This window comes from Oncorhynchus nerka, linkage group LG12 (assembly GCF_034236695.1).
Source record: "Oncorhynchus nerka isolate Pitt River linkage group LG12, Oner_Uvic_2.0, whole genome shotgun sequence".
Taxonomy (NCBI): domain Eukaryota; kingdom Metazoa; phylum Chordata; class Actinopteri; order Salmoniformes; family Salmonidae; genus Oncorhynchus; species Oncorhynchus nerka.
The window spans coordinates 15,518,834-15,535,270 of NC_088407.1; the positions used below are offsets into that span (position 1 = coordinate 15,518,834).

The following is a 16,437-nucleotide window of genomic DNA, read 5'->3' on the forward strand; positions in this document are numbered from 1 at the left end:
TTCAAAGCATCATCACACGGGAAACTGACCTTTTATTTACTGTGTGTGTGGCCGGTGCATGTTAACTTGTTTATGTGTATGTCTGGTTCTGATTTGTATGTGTGTTTCAGCTGCGTGAGGACTTTGACATGGGGACAGATGTGTGTCTGGAAGAAGAGACCAGTGTCCATGACGTAGCAGCCCTGCTGAAGGAGTTCCTCAGAGACATGCCTGACCCTCTACTGCCTAGAGAGCTCTACTCTGCTTTCCTCCACGCCAACCGTACGACACACACCCTACCCCTAATCCCTCCCCCCGCACACTATGTGGGGTTAGGTATCTAATGCCATCACTGTCTTCTATGTGGGTATCTAACCCATCTCTGTGGGTATCTAACCCATCCCTGTCCCCTCTGTGGGGTTAGGTATCTAACCCATCTCTGTCCTCTCTGTGGGTATCTAACCCATCTCTGTCCTCTCTGTGGGGTTAGGTATCTAACCCATCTCTGTCCCCTCTGTGGGTATCTAACCCATCTCTTTCCTCTCTGTGGGTATCTAACCCATCTCTGTCCTCTCTGTGGGTATCTAACCCATCTCTTTCCTCTCTGTGGGGTTAGGTATCTAACCCATCACTGTCTTCTATGTGGGTATCTAACCCATCTCTGTGGGTATCTAACCCATCCCTGTCCCCTCTGTGGGGTTAGGTATCTAACCCATCTCTGTCCTCTCTGTGGGTATCTAACCCATCTCTGTCCCCTCTGTGGGGTTAGGTATCTAACCCATCTCTGTCCCCTCTGTGGGTATCTAACCCATCTCTGTGGGTATCTAACCCATCCCTGTCCCCTCTGTGGGGTTAGGTATCTAACCCATCTCTGTCCTCTCTGTGGGTATCTAACCCATCTCTGCCCCCTCTGTGGGGTTAGGTATCTAACCCATCTCTGTCCCCTCTGTGGGTATCTAACCCATCTCTTTCCTCTCTGTGGGTATCTAACCCATCTCTGTCCCCTCTGTGGGTATCTAACCCATCTCTTTCCTCTCTGTGGGTATCTAACCCATCTCTGTCCCCTCTGTGGGTATCTAACCCATCTCTGTCCCCTCTGTGGGTATCTAACCCATCTCTTTGGGTATCTAACCCATCTCTTTCCTCTCTGTGGGTATCTAACCCATCTCTGTCCCCTCTGTGGGTATCTAACCCATCTCTGTCCCCTCTGTGGGTATCTAACCCATCTCTTTCCTCTCTGTGGGTATCTAACCCATCTCTGTCCCCTCTGTGGGTATCTAACCCATCTCTGTCCCCTCTGTGGGTATCTAAACCATCTCTTTCCTCTCTGTGGGTATCTAACCCATCTCTTTCCTCTCTGTGGGTATCTAACCCATCTCTGTCCCCTCTGTGGGTATCTAACCCATCTCTGTCCCCTCTGTGGGTATCTAACCCATCTCTGTCCCCTCTGTGGGTATCTAACCCATCTCTGTCCTCTCTGTGGGTATCTAACCCATCTCTGTCCTCTCTGTGGGGTTAGGTATCTAACCCATCTCTGTCCTCTCTGTGGGGTTAGGTATCTAACCCATCTGTCCTCTCTGTGGGTATCTAACCCATCTCTGTCCTCTCTGTGGGTATCTAACCCATCTCTGTCCCCTCGGTCTCCCCTCATCTGCCCTGTAGTTCTGCAAGGGACAGACCAGTTCCTGTACCTCCAGCTGCTCCTCTACCTGTTACCGGCCTGTAACTGTGATACCCTGCTCCGCCTCCTCACCCTGTTACACACCGTACAGAGCCACGCACAGGACACCACAGGACCACAGGACCAGGTGGTTAGTGTCTAGAGTGTGTGTGTGTGTGTGTGTGTGTGTGTGTGTGTGTGTGTGTGTGTGTGTGTGTGTGTGTGTGTGTGTGTTTGTCGCTTCCACATCCTCTTACACACTTCATGTGTCTGTCTATCATCCTGTTCACCTGTCTATCATCCTGTTCACCTGTCTATCATTCTGTTCACCTGTCTATCATTCTGTTCACCTGTCTATCATTCTGTTCACCTGTCTATCATTCTGTTCACCTGTCTATCTCTTTCCCTGTCAGCTTATGTCTGTTTCTATATATATTTTTCTCTCTCTGACAGCATTTGTCCATCCTCAACAAGTCAGCCTCCCTCCCTCCCTCCCTCCCTCCCTCCCTCCCTCCAAGAGGCAAACATAATGGATTTTGGGTTCAAACTTAAACCTCTTAACTCTCTTTCTCTTTTTTCTCTCTATGTCTCTCGCGGTCTCTCTCTCTTTTTGTCTCTGTGTCCGTCTCTCTCTCTCTCTCTGTAGCTTGTACTGTAGCTAGCCTAGCCTACACAGTAGGTAGACCTAATATGTGGTCTCTCCCCCTAACCCCCCCTCTCACTCTCTCTCTGCAGTTCCTAGGCAACAAGATGACAGCAACTAACCTGGCGGTGATATTTGGTCCCAACCTGTTGCAGGGGGAGAGGGGTGGAGGGGAGATGAGTCCTCACGCCATGGACATCGAGGACAGCGCCGCCATCATCAACGTCACCCTGCAACTTATACAGAACTATGAGCGACTATTCACGGTACCAAGAGTGTGTGTGTGTGTGGGGCTGTGGGGGTAAGGGGTTGTGTGTGTGGGGCTGTGGGGGTAAGGGGGTTGTGTGTGTGGGGCTGTGGGGGTAAGGGGTTGTGTGTGTGGGGCTGTGGGGGTAAGGGGGTTGTGTGTGTGGGGCTGTGGGGGTAAGGGGTTGTGTGTGTGGGGCTGTGGGTGTAAGGGGGTTGTGTGTGTGGGGCTGTGGGGGTTAGGGGTTGTGTGTGTGGGGCTGTGGGGTAAGGGGCTGTGTGTGTGTGTGTGTGTGTGTGGGGCTGTGGGGGTAAGGGGGTTGTGTGTGTGGGGCTGTGGGGGTTAGGGGTTGTGTGTGTGGGGCTGTGGGGGTAAGGGGGTTGTGTGTGTGGGGCTGTGGGGTAAGGGGTTGTGTGTGTGGGGCTGTGGGGGTAAGGGGGTTGTGTGTGTGGGGCTGTGGGGGTAAGGGGGCTGTGTGTGTGTGTGTGTGGGGGCTGTGGGGGTAAGGGGTTGTGTGTGTGGGGCTGTGGGGGTTAGGGGGTTGTGTGTGTGGGGCTGTGGGGGTAAGGGGGTTGTGTGTGTGTGTGTGTGTGTGTGTGTGTAAATCTCCTGTCCTCTTCTCCCCAGGTGTCAGCAGAGCTCCAACAAGAGGTGCTGATGAGTCTCATTCAGACAGATCCTGACATCATCGACTATCTTCTCCGCAGGAAACTCAGGTATGTTTCATGTCAGGGCCCATAGTAGGAGCGTGGATCAGGTTTCCCCTGTCTATTTTTATTTATTATGATCTAAAAGGCCAAACTGGTCCTGGATCAGCCCTTCAGTTGTCTCTGAATCCCAGTGTTGTGTGTTTATTGAATGTATGTCTGCCTTTATCACCAGCGCTGCAAGTCTTCCTGCAACGTGAATAATAAAATACTCTCTCCTCCCTCCCTCTCCTCCCTCTCTTTCCTCTCCTCCTTCTCCCTCCCTCTTTCCTCTCCTCCTTCTCCCTCCCCCTTTCCTCTCCTCCTTCTCCCTCTCCTCCCTCTCCTTCTCCCTCCCCCTCTCCTCCCTCTTTCCTCTCCTCCTTCTCCCCCCTCTCCTCCCTCTCTTTCCTCTCCTCCTTCCCCCCCTCTCCTCCTTCTCCCTCCCCCTCTCCTCCCTCTCTTTCCTCTCCTCCTTCTCCCTCCCCCTTTCCTCTCCTCCTTCTCCCTCTCCTCCCTCTCCTTCTCCCTCCCCCTCTCCTCCCTCTTTCCTCTCCTCCTTCTCCCCCCTCTCCTCCCTCTCTTTCCTCTCCTCCTTCTCCCCCCCTCTCCTCCTTCTCCCTCCCCCTCTCCTCCCTCTCTTTCCTCTCCTCCTTCTCCCTCCCCCTCTCCTCCCTCTTTCCTCTCATCCTTCTCCCTACCCCTCTCCTCCCTCTCTTTCCTCTCCTCCTTCTCCCCCTCTCCTCCCTCTCCTCCTTCTCCCTCCCCCTCTCCTCCCTCTCTTTCCTCTCCTCCTTCTCCCTCCCCCTCTTCTCCCTCTCTTTCCTCTCCTCCTTCTCCCTCCCCCTCTCCTCCCTCTCTTTCCTCTCCTCCTTCTCCCTCCCCCTTCTTCCCTCTCTTTCCCCTCCTCCTTCTCCCTCCCCCTCTCCTCCCTCTCTTTCCTCTCCTCCTTCTCTTTCCTCTCCTCCTTCTCCCTCCCCCTGTCCTCCCTCTCCTCCCTCCCTCCCACGGTGACAGTCACCTGGCGGTGGGGACAGTAGATTCTACGGGGAGTCGGCGGGACACGGGGGTGTCTCTGGACTCTGTGGGGTCATTCAGTGATAGCCTGTCACCCCTGGAGACCCCCTCGCCACTCTTCAACTTGTCCCCCCTGGAGCCCCCCTCTCCCCTCTTCAACCCTGACGGGCCCGGGGACGGCAGCCTGACCAGTGAGGTGTTCTTTAACCTGGAGGTGCTACGACACCACAACAACAAGAAACGTAAGTCGCGGGTCATAGAGGGGACACCTCTGTTGCCACACCCTTATTTGTTCTGTTGCTATGGTTACGGCTAGGCTTAGGGTTAAAGACACACTCCAGCTATTTTTTTTTAACTTTTCCTGTTGAAAAACAAAACCCCATAAATACAGTAAAGTACACGTAGTTAAGCGTAAACAATTGGTTTTGAGCAAAATAGTATTTTTTAAACACAACTGCAAACCTCAAGGACTAGGTCTGGTGGCAATCTGGGATTTCATTGCCCTCCCCCTTGTTTGAGTAACAATAGAGGAGCAATAGAGAACAAAAGAGGAAAGCCCCCCCCAATTTATTTGGACCACCTATTGAGATGGGCCTTTTGTTAAGACAGAGTTAGTATTAGGATAAGGGTTATCGTTGAGCCGGGGTGTGGACAGGAAGCTAGAGTTAGGGTTAACATAATAATAATAATAATAATAACAATACACACCGTACCAATTGATAAGATTGTAATAAGAAATACCATTCAAAATAACATTGTAAAAACAAACAAACATTGTAGATAACACTGTAATAGCAAAGTAACAATATTCTAAATAACATTGTAACAACATTCTAAATAACATTGTAACAACAAACATTGTAGATAACACTGTAATAGCAAAGTAACAATATTCTAAATAAAAAGTAACAACATTCTAAATAACAAAGTAACAACATTCTAAATAACAAAGTAACAACATTCTGAATAACATTGTAACAACATTCTAAATAATATTGTAACAACATTCTAAATAATATTGTAACAACATTCTAAATAACAAAGTAACAATATTCTAAATAAAAAGTAACAACATTCTAAATATCATTGTAACAACAAAGTAGCAACATTCTAAATAACAAAGGAACAACATTCTAAATAAAATGAACAACATTGTAATAAAAAGTAACATTCTAAATAACATTGTAATAACAAAGTAGCAACATTCTAAATAAAAGGAACAACATTCTAAATAAAATGAACAACATTCTAAACATTGTAAAAACATTCTAAATAAAATTGTAACAACAAACATTGTAGATAACTGTAATAGCAAAGTAACAATATTCTAAATAACAAATAAACAACATTCTAAATAACATTGTAACAACAAAGTAGCAACATTCTAAATAACATTATAACAACATTCTAAATAACATTATAACAACATTCTAAATAACATTATAACAACATTCTAAATAACATTATAACAACATTCTAAATATAACAACATTCTAAATAACATTATAACAACATTCTAAATAACATTATAACAACATTCTAAATAACATTATAACAACATTCTAAATAACATTATAACAAATAACATTATAACATTCTAAATAACATTATAACAACATTCTAAATAACATTATAACATTCTAAATAACATTATAACAACATTCTAAATAACATTGTATCAACAAACATTGTAGATAACACTGTAATAGCAAAGTAACAATATTCTAAATAAAAAGTAACAACATTCTGAATAACAAAGTAACAACATTCTAAATAACATTAATAAAAGTAGCAACATTATAAATATCATTGTAACAACAAAGTAGCACCATTCTAAATAACAAAGGAACAACATTACTTTGTAACAACAAAGTAACAATCTATAAAACATTGTAATAAACACCATTGTAAATAACATTGTAACACCATTCTAAATGAAAATATGTAGAATAACAACACATCTCTCCCTCCACAGGCTCCAACGTGATCCTGTCCAAGTCCATCGGCCAGATGAGACAGTTCCATTCCAACCACAACCTCCTGAGTCTGTCCCAGTCCTCTAGCAGCTCCAGAGTCCACCCAGAGGACAGCTACCATGCCCAGGAACAGAGGGCTCCGCTTGGGGAAGATCTGAGCTTCACCCTGGGGGCTGCCTCATGCTCCAGCCTGGGAGGACAGGGGGATAACAGTGTCTGGGTGAGGCAGACACCCCAGGAGGAGAGAGAGAAACAGGTGGCTAACAGTGTCTGGGTGAGGCAGGCGCCCCAGGAGGATAGAGAGAAGCCATCTCCAAGTCATTCCAGTTATTTCTGGGACTTCTTCACAGGGAAGAGCTCGGGGTCAGAGACCATGGTATGATAGGACACGACACTGGGGGGTGCGGTGGAGGGGTGAGTGCATTCCAGGGGCGGATTGGGACTAGAAATCGTTGGAGCAGCCCACTGGGCTTTTGTCGGTTCTGCCAGTTTCTAGGCTGATGGAAGGTGGTTGAACCATGGACTCTATGGGGGCGTCCAGTGGTAGCCTGTCACCTGACCATGAGAGAGAGGGTATATACACGTGTCAGACAAGCACAACCCAAACATACTAAACACACTGTTTAAATACTAACACTGCTTGGGACTAACATTACCAAGGAATTTTATATATATTTTTTTACTATTGTTCCTATATCTCCTTTGGACTCCGAGTGATGCGGCTGGAGACTATGTTATGGTACACTATCCCTTATCACAGTACAGCTTTTTACTCAGCTCTTCAACTTCTTTGCTTCGGCTTCTGATGCAAAAAACAAGAAATTGGGGCCTCTTCTTTCTATTCCACAAGAGGGCAACCTTTACCACACCTCGTATATACATCATCTGGCTGCTGTGAACGGGACCTATTACCCCACTTCACAGGACCATTTGAATTAACTACCAGGGACAATATGGCCGTAGATATGTTCTACAACTAAAGACATTAGTTAAATAAAGGTTACATTTAAAAAATATTTTAAAAAGACATACCTAAAGATTCTGGGAATGCTGTGTACTGTACAGACCTACCTGAAGATTGAGAGAGAAAGCTGTGTACAGACCCACCTGAGGATGGAGAGAGAATGCTGTGTACAGACCTACCTATAGATGGAGAGAGAATGCTGTGTACAGACCCACCTATAGATGGAGAGAGAATGCTGTGTACAGACCCACCTATAGATGGAGAGAGAATGCTGTGTACAGACCCACCTATAGATGGAGAGAGAATGCTGTGTACAGACCCACCTATAGATGGAGAGAGAATGCTGTGTACAGACCGACAGTTGAAGTCGGAAGTTTACATACACCATAGCCAAATACATTTAAACTCAGTATTTCACAATTCCTGACATTTAATCCTAAAAATTCCCTGTCTTAGGTCAGTTAGGATCACCACTTTATTTTAAGAATGTGAAATGTCAGAATAATAGTAGAGAGAATAATTTATTTCAACTTTTATTTCTTTAATCACATTCCCAGTGGGTGAGAAGTTTACATACACTCAATTAGTATTTGGTAGCATTGCCTTTAAATTGATTAACTTGGGTCAAATGTTTCGGGTAGCCTTCCACAAGCTTCCCACAATAAATTGGGTGAATTGTGGCCCATTCCCCCTGACAGAGCTGGTGTAACTGAGTCAGGTTTGTAGGCCTTTTTCAGTTCTGCCCACAAATTTTCTATGGGATTGAGGTCAGGGCTTTGTGATGGCCACTCCAATACCTTGACTTTCTTGTCCTTCAGCCATTTTGCCACAACTTTGGAAGTGTGCTTGGGGTCATTGTCCATTTGGAAGACCCATTTTCGACCAAGCTTTAACTTCCTGACTGATGTCTTGAGATGTTGCTTCAATATATCCATATCATTTTCCTCCTCATGAAGCCAACTATTTGTGAAGTGCACCAGTCCCTCCTGCAGCAAAGCACCCCCACAACATGATGCTGCCACCCCGCTCTTCACGTTTGGGATGGTGTTCTTCACCTTGCAAGCCTCCCCTTTTTCCTCCAAACATAACGATGGTCATTATGGCCAAACAGTTCTATTTTTGTTTCATCAGACCAGAGGACATTTCTCCAAAAAGGACGATCTTTGTCCCCAAGTGCAGTTGCAAACCGTAGTCTGGCTATTTTATGGCGGTTTTGGAGCAGTGGCTTCTTCCTTGCTGAGCGGCCTTTCAGGTTATGTCGATATAGGACTCGTTTTACTGTGGATATAGATTATTTTGTACTAGGAGACAGAACACATTTTCTTCCTCCTTCCTGAGCGGTATGACGGCTGCGTGTTCCCATGGTGTTTATACTTGTGTACTATTGTCTGTACAGATTGACGTGGTACCTTCAGGCATTTGGAAATTGCTCCCAAGGATGAACCAGACTTGTGGAGGTCTACAATTTTTTTCTCTGAGGTCTTGGCTGGTTTCTTTTGATTTTCCCATGATGTCAAGCAAAGAGGCACCGAGTTTGAAGGTAGACCTTGAAATACATCCACAGGTACACATCCAATTGACTCAAATTATGTCAATTAGCCTATCAGAAGCTTCTAAAGCCATGACATCATTTTCTGGAATTTTCCAAGCTATTTAAAGGCACAGTCAACTTAGTGTATGTAAACTTCTGACCCACTGGAATTGTGATACAGTGAATTATAAGTGAAATAATCTGTCTGGAAACAAATGTTGGTAAAATGACTTGTCATGTACAAAGTAGATGTCCTAACCGACTTGACAAAACTATAGTTTGTTAAAATATTTGTGGAGTGTTTGAAAAAGGAGTTTTAATGACTCCAACCTAAGTGTATGTAAACCTCAGACTGTACCTGAAGATTGAGAGAACGCCCGTGTATAGGCTACAAGAGACACACCTGTTAAAGCAACTTCTACTTTATGATAACCTCTTCCTTACCATGTAAATGTAGTATTTTGTCACTTTTTAAAATGTTTGTATGCATGTATATTAGTGTTCTTATCACTTTAAGTTGTGTTGAAATTAAACAATACTTGTTCCATGTGGTACTTGCTAAACAGATATTTAGATCCTTCACCGTGGCAATTACTATTCTATACTTTAACAAGCCAGAGTCCCTCAAGGTGTAGCTAAACCAATTACTATTCTATACTTTAACAAGCGAGAGTCCCTCAAGGTGTAGCTAAACCAATTACTATTCTATACTTTAACAAGCCAGAGTCCCTCAAGGTGTAGCTAAACCAATTACTATTCTATACTTTAACAAGCGAGAGTCCCTCAAGGTGTAGCTAAACCAATTACTATTCTATACTTTAACAAGCCAGAGTCCCTCAAGGTGTAGCTAAACCAATTACTATTCTATACTTTAACAAGCGAGAGTCCCTCAAGGTGTAGCTAAACCAATTACTATTCTATACTTTAACAAGCGAGAGTCCCTCAAGGTGTAGCTAAACCAATTACTATTCTATACTTTAACAAGCGAGAGTCCCTCAAGGTGTAGCTAAACCAATTACTATTCTATACTTTAACAAGCGAGAGTCCCTCAAGGTGTAGCTAAACCAATTACTATTCTATACTTTAACAAGCGAGAGTCCCTCAAGGTGTAGCTAAACCAATTACTATTCTATACTTTAACAAGCGAGAGTCCCTCAAGGTGTAGCTAAACCAATTACTATTCTATACTTTAACAAGCTAAACCAATTACTAGAGTCCCTCAAGGTGTAGCTAAACCAATTACTATTCTATACTTTAACAAGCGAGAGTCCTCAAGGTGTAGCTAAACCAATTACTATTCTATACTTTAACAAGCGAGAGTCCCTCAAGGTGTAGCTAAACCAATTACTATTCTATACTTTAACAAGCGAGAACCCTCAAGGTGTAGCTAAACCAATTACTATTCTATACTTTAACAAGCCCTCAAGAGAAACCAATCTATTCTATACTCAAGGTCCCTCAAGGTAGCTAAACCAATTACTATTCTATACTTTAACAAGCGAGAGTCCCTCAAGGTGTAGCTAAACCAATTACTATTCTATACTTTAACAAGCGAGAGTCCTCAAGGTGTAGCTAAACCAATTACTATTCTATACTTTAACAAGCGAGAGAACCCTCAAGGTGTAGCTAAACCAATTACTATTCTATACTTTAACAAGCGAGAGTCCCTCAAGGTGTAGCTAAACCAATTACTATTCTATACTTTAACAAACAGAGTCCCTCAAGGTGTAGCTAAACCAATTACTATTCTACAATGTAACAGAACAGGGGAGCTAAAAAAAAAAGACTATCTATACTTTAACAAGCGAGAGTCCCTCAAGGTGTAGCTAAACCAATTACTATTCTATACTTTAACAAGCGAGAGTCCTCAAGGTGTAGCTAAACCAATTACTATTCTATACTTTAACAAGCGAGAGTCCCTCAAGGTGTAGCTAAACCAATTACTATTCTATACTTTAACAAGCGAGAGTCCCTCAAGGTGTAGCTAAACCAATTACTATTCTATACTTTAACAAGCGAGAGTCCCTCAAGGTGTAGCTAAACCAATTACTATTCTATACTTTAACAAGCGAGAGTCCCTCAAGGTGTAGCTAAACCAATTACTATTCTATACTTTAACAAGCCCCTCAAGGTGTAGCTAAACCAATTACTATTCTATACTTTAACAAGCGAGAGTCCCTCAAGGTGTAGCTAAACCAATTACTATTCTATACTTTAACAAGCGAGAGTCCCTCAAGGTGTAGCTAAACCTTGACGTTTGTCTATTTGTTTTTTGACAGTTGTATCCTACAAGTATTAAAATGTACAATTGTTGCTTCGTCATTCTTTTTTTAATACAAATGGGGGGAAATATCTTCAAGGGGGTAAACCAGATCACAAAGACGAAAGAGGGTCGTTGATTCCCAGCTTTGTGAAGCGAGAAGACGTCGGTCATCATTCAGGTCCCTAACGTGAAACGTTTGGGGGATTTCTGTGGCATTTTCTTTTGATTGTCGTGTAGTTCTGGAAAAGACGTGACTGTAGACTGGAGTCAGTAGAGAACGCAGCAACATGAGAGAAGAGAACATTTTAACCAGTAAAAAAAAAGCTGTACATGTTCATCAGTAAATGTACAATGTAACAGAACAGCACACAGAGAAAAGACTGAGGGGAGAAAAAAAAAGACAACGCAGTTCAAGTTGTTTTTTTCCTCCCCATCGAACACCAGTAGTTAATTTACTGTACCCCCAATACACACTGCACCTGGGCCGAGACCACTCTGTACCCCCAATACACACTGCACCTGGGCCGAGACCACACTGTACCCCCAATACACACTGCACCTGGGCCGAGACCACACTGTACCCCCAATACACACTGCACCTGGGCCGAGACCACACTGTACCCCCAATACACACTGCACCTGGGCCGAGACCACACTGTACCCCCAATACACACTGCACCTGGGCCGAGACCACACTGTACCCCCAATACACACTGCACCTGGGCCGAGACCACACTGTACCCCCAATACACACTGCACCTGGGCCGAGACCACACTGTACCCCCAATACACACCTGCACCACACTGTACCCCCAATACACACTGCACCTGGGCCGAGACCACACTGTACCCCCAATACACACTGCACCTGGGCCGAGACCACACTGTACCCCCAATACACACTGCACCTGGGCCGAGACCACACTGTACCCCCAATACACACTGCACCTGGGCCGAGACCACACTGTACCCCCAATACACACTGCACCTGGGCCGAGACCACTGTACCCCCAATACACACTGCACCTGGGCCGAGACCACACTGTACCCCCAATACACACTGCACCTGGGCCGAGACCACACTGTACCCCCAATACACACTGCACCTGGGCCGAGACCACACTGTACCCCCAATACACACTGCACCTGGGCCGAGACCACACTGTACCCCCAATACACACTGCACCTGGGCCGAGACCACACTGTACCCCCAACACACACTGCACCTGGGCCCACACTGAGCACCAGACCACTGTACCCCCAATACACACTGCACCTGGGCCGAGACCACACTGTACCCCCAATACACACTGCACCTGGGCCGAGACCACACTGTACCCCCAATACACACTGCACCTGGGCCGAGACCACTCTGTACCCCAATACACACTGCACCTGGGCCGAGACCACACTGTACCCCCAATACACACTGCACCTGGGCCGAGACCACACTGTACCCCCAATACACACTGCACCTGGGCCGAGACCACACTGTACCCCCAATACACACTGCACCTGGGCCGAGACCACACTGACCCCCAATACACACTGCACCTGGGCCGACACTGTACCCCCAATACACACTGCACCTGGGCCGAGACCACTCTGTACCCCAATACACACTGCACCTGGGCCGAGACCACACTGTACCCCAATACACACTGCACCTGGGCCGAGACCACACTGTACCCCCCCAATACACACTGCACCTGGGCCGAGACCACACTGTACCCCCAATACACACTGCACCTGGGCCGAGACCACACTGTACCCCCAATACACACTGCACCTGGGCCGAGACCACACTGTACCCCCAATACACACTGCACCTGGGCCGAGACCACACTGTACCCCCAATACACACTGCACCTGGGCCGAGACCACTCTGAGACCTGGGCCGAGACCACACTGTACCCCCAATACACACTGCACCTGGGCCGAGACCACACTGTACCCCCAATACACACTGCACCTGGGCCGAGACCACACTGTACCCCAATACACACTGCACCTGGGCCGAACCACTCTGTACCCCAATACACACTGCACCTGGACCACACTGTACCCCAATAGACACTGCACCTGGGCCGAGACCACTGTACCCCCAATACACACTGCACCTGGGCCGAGACCACACTGTACCCCCAATACACACTGCACCTGGGCCGAGACCACACTGTACCCCCAATACACACTGCACCTGGGCCGAGACCACACTGTACCCCCAATACACACTGCACCTGGGCCGAAACCACTCTGTACCCCAATACACACTGCACCTGGGCCGAGACTACTCTGTACCCCAATACACACTGCACCTGGGCCGAGACCACACTGTACCCCCAATACACACTGCACCTGGGCCGAGACCACACTGTACCCCCAATACACACTGCACCTGGGCCGAGACCACACTGTACCCCCAATACACACTGCACCTGGGCCGAGACCACACTGTACCCCCAATACACACTGCACCTGGGCCGAGACCACTCTGTACCCCAATACACACTGCACCTGGGCCGAGACTACTCTGTACCCCAATACACACTGCACCTGGGCCGAGACCACACTGTACCCCCAATACACACTGCACCTGGGTCGAGACCACTCTGTACCCCAATACACACTGCACCTGGGCCGAGACCACTCTGTACCCCAATACACACTGCACCTGGGCCGAGACCACTCTGTACCCCAATACACACTGCACCTGGGCCGAGACCACTCTGTACCCCAATACACACAGCTCACTTTCTCAACGTGTACTCCAACTTAAATCACTTTGTACAGAAGAGCAGAATCAGCTTCAATTCCATTTACATCCATGGCTAAGTGAAGTGGACATCCATCGAACGAGTCTCCCATGTCAAGTTTAGTTGACTGGCATTTGAAATGGAATTGACCCCACTCTTTTTAATATAGTTTGGTTAGAAAGATAAAATAACCCTGTAAAGTCGTTCGAAAGAAGAAGATTGTACAAACAGAGCATATTGGCTTTGCATCATGATTATTTATAAAAAGTGTATTTATTTTGGTGAGGGAGTGCTGTCATATTGGCCAGGTAGTATTTATAGGACCAGGGAGTTTTCCCTAAAGTTGGGCCCTAGATATTAGTTAGTAGCTATTACTAGGGTCCAGAGTTTTTCCTGGTTAGGTCACAAGGTCAAGAAAAACGCTAGACCCAAATTGAACATTAGCGATCAAGTTAACGCATGGACCTCTATTTCAAGCAATTAATTATACCACAATAATATCTTATATTTACACATGGTAAATATGTGTTCCAAACAGTACCTTATTCCCTATTTAGTGCACTACTTTAGACCAGAGCCCTATGGGTAGTGCACTACTTTAGACCAGAGCCATATGGGTAGTGCACTACTTTAGACCAGAGCCCTATGGGTAGTGCACTACTTTAGACCAGAGCCCAATGGGTGGTGCACTACTTTAGACCAGAGCCCTATGGGTAGTGTACTATTTTTGATCAGAGCCCTATGGGAAAACGTGGTCAAAAGTAGTGCACTAAATAGGGAATAGGTTACCATTTGGAACGCATGATCTGAATTATTACCCCCAAATAATTCCAAACCACATTCATCTCAGATGCCTACACAAGAATGGTAGGACTAAATTAGTCAAATATACATATATATATTTCTTAAAGACACATCGAGGAAAGTCAACATAACATTCGTACATAATTATACTTAAATAAAAACAACAGACCCTTGTTTTAATATAGGTTGTTCCCCATCCTGTTTAACATCACTTTCCATCTCATCCATTTTATGAAGGTGCGGTGGTCTGGGTGCGTCCCGATATTCCCACTCTGGTGCACCGGGCTCTGGTCAAAATCAGTGCCCTATATAGGGAACAGAGTGCCACCGGGCTCTGGTCAAAATCAGTGCCCTATATAGGGAACAGAGTGCCACAGGGCTCTGGTCAAAATCAGTGCCCTATATAGGGAATAGAGTGCCACCGGGCTCTGGTCAAAATCAGTGCCCTATATAGGGAACAGAGTGCCACCGGGCTCTGGTCAAAATCAGTGCCCTATATAGGGAATAGAGTGCCACAGGGCTCTGGTCAAAATCAGTGTCCTATATAGGGAACAGAGTGCCACCGGGCTCTGGTCAAAATCAGTGCCCTATATAGGGAATAGAGTGCCACAGGGCTCTGGTCAAAATCAGTGCCCTATATAGGGAACAGAGTGCCACCGGGCTCTGGTCAAAATCAGTGCCCTAGGGAATAGAGTGCCAGAAAATCAGTGCCCTATATAGTGCCCTCTGGTCAAAATCAGTGCCCTATATAGGGAACAGAGTGCCACCGGGCTCTGGTCAAAATCAGTGCCCTATATAGGGAACAGAGTGCCACCGGGCTCTGGTCAAAATCAGTGCCCTATATAGGGAACAGAGTGCCACCAGGCTCTGGTCAAAATCAGTGCCCTATATAGGGAATGGAGTGCCACAGGGCTCTGGTCAAAATCAGTGCCCTATATAGGGAATAGAGTGCCACCGGGCTCTGGTCAAAATCAGTGCCCTATATAGGGAACAGAGTGCCACCGGGCTCTGGTCAAAATCAGTGCCCAGAGTGCCACCGGGCTCTGGTCAAAATCAGGGAATAGAGTGCCACAGGGCTCTGGTCAAAATCAGTGCCCTATATAGGGAATAGAGTGCCACCGGGCTCTGGTCAAAATCAGTGCCCTATATAGGGAATAGAGTGCCACCGGGCTCTGGTCAAAATCAGTGCCCTATATAGGGAATAGGGGTTTCATTTGGGACACTATGTGTCAGCACATTTAAGGAAACAGAACAGCTGAAAACACCTTTACAGACTGATCTGTGGTCTGTTTTAGAGGGTTTCCAACCTAAATGGTCAAGTTGAGGAATAATGGTAAAGGTAGATCCCACAGATCCTAGATCTGTGCCTGGGGGTCAACTTCAACCTGAACCTAAAAAGACCCAACAGCTAAAATGACCTTTGAACTCCTTTCATACATGGAGGGGCTGAGTCACAATAGTTTAACGCAGTGTCCTCTCCCCTAGTTTCCTTTCCTTCATCTGCGCTGATGTGAAAGGACTGGACTGGGGAAAGCAAATACCCAGTGTTTATACATCACTGCAGACGGAGAGGAGATGGAGAAACCCCGTTAGACTACTGAGACAGAACCAGGAAGTAAAACAGGATTCATTACAGAACAGTGTTTATACATCACTGCAGACGGAGAGATGGAGAAACCCTGCTAGACTACTGAGACAGAACCAGGAAGTAAAACAGGATTCATTACAGAACAGTGTTTATACATCACTGCAGACGGAGAGGAGATGGAGAAACCCTGCTAGACTACTGAGACAGAACCAGGAAGTAAAACAGGATTCATTACAGACCAGTGTTTATACATCACTGCAGACGGAGAGGAGATGGAGAAACCCCGTTAGACTACTGAGACAGAACCAGGAAGTAAAACAGGA

At 46.2% G+C, this 16,437-nt stretch overlaps 1 protein-coding gene across 3 annotated transcripts in view; it reads left to right on the forward strand.

Moving 5' to 3' along the window:
• The window catches only part of LOC115139036 (rho GTPase-activating protein 6-like), a 178,702-nt gene extending 169,450 nt beyond the window's left edge, over positions 1-9,252 (forward strand). For 2 of the 3 annotated variants that reach the window (XM_065025273.1, XM_065025275.1), the window contains exons 8-13: positions 111-261; positions 1,642-1,790; positions 2,375-2,548; positions 3,157-3,245; positions 4,233-4,474; positions 6,208-9,252. In XM_065025273.1, coding sequence (XP_064881345.1) covers positions 111-261; positions 1,642-1,790; positions 2,375-2,548; positions 3,157-3,245; positions 4,233-4,474; positions 6,208-6,590 — 1,188 coding nt within the window. In that variant the 3' untranslated portion in view covers positions 6,591-9,252. The remainder of the gene's footprint in view (positions 1-110; positions 262-1,641; positions 1,791-2,374; positions 2,549-3,156; positions 3,246-4,232; positions 4,475-6,207) is intronic. The other variant, XM_065025274.1, reaches the window with a different exon arrangement.
• Positions 9,253-16,437: the final 7,185 nt, after the last annotated feature.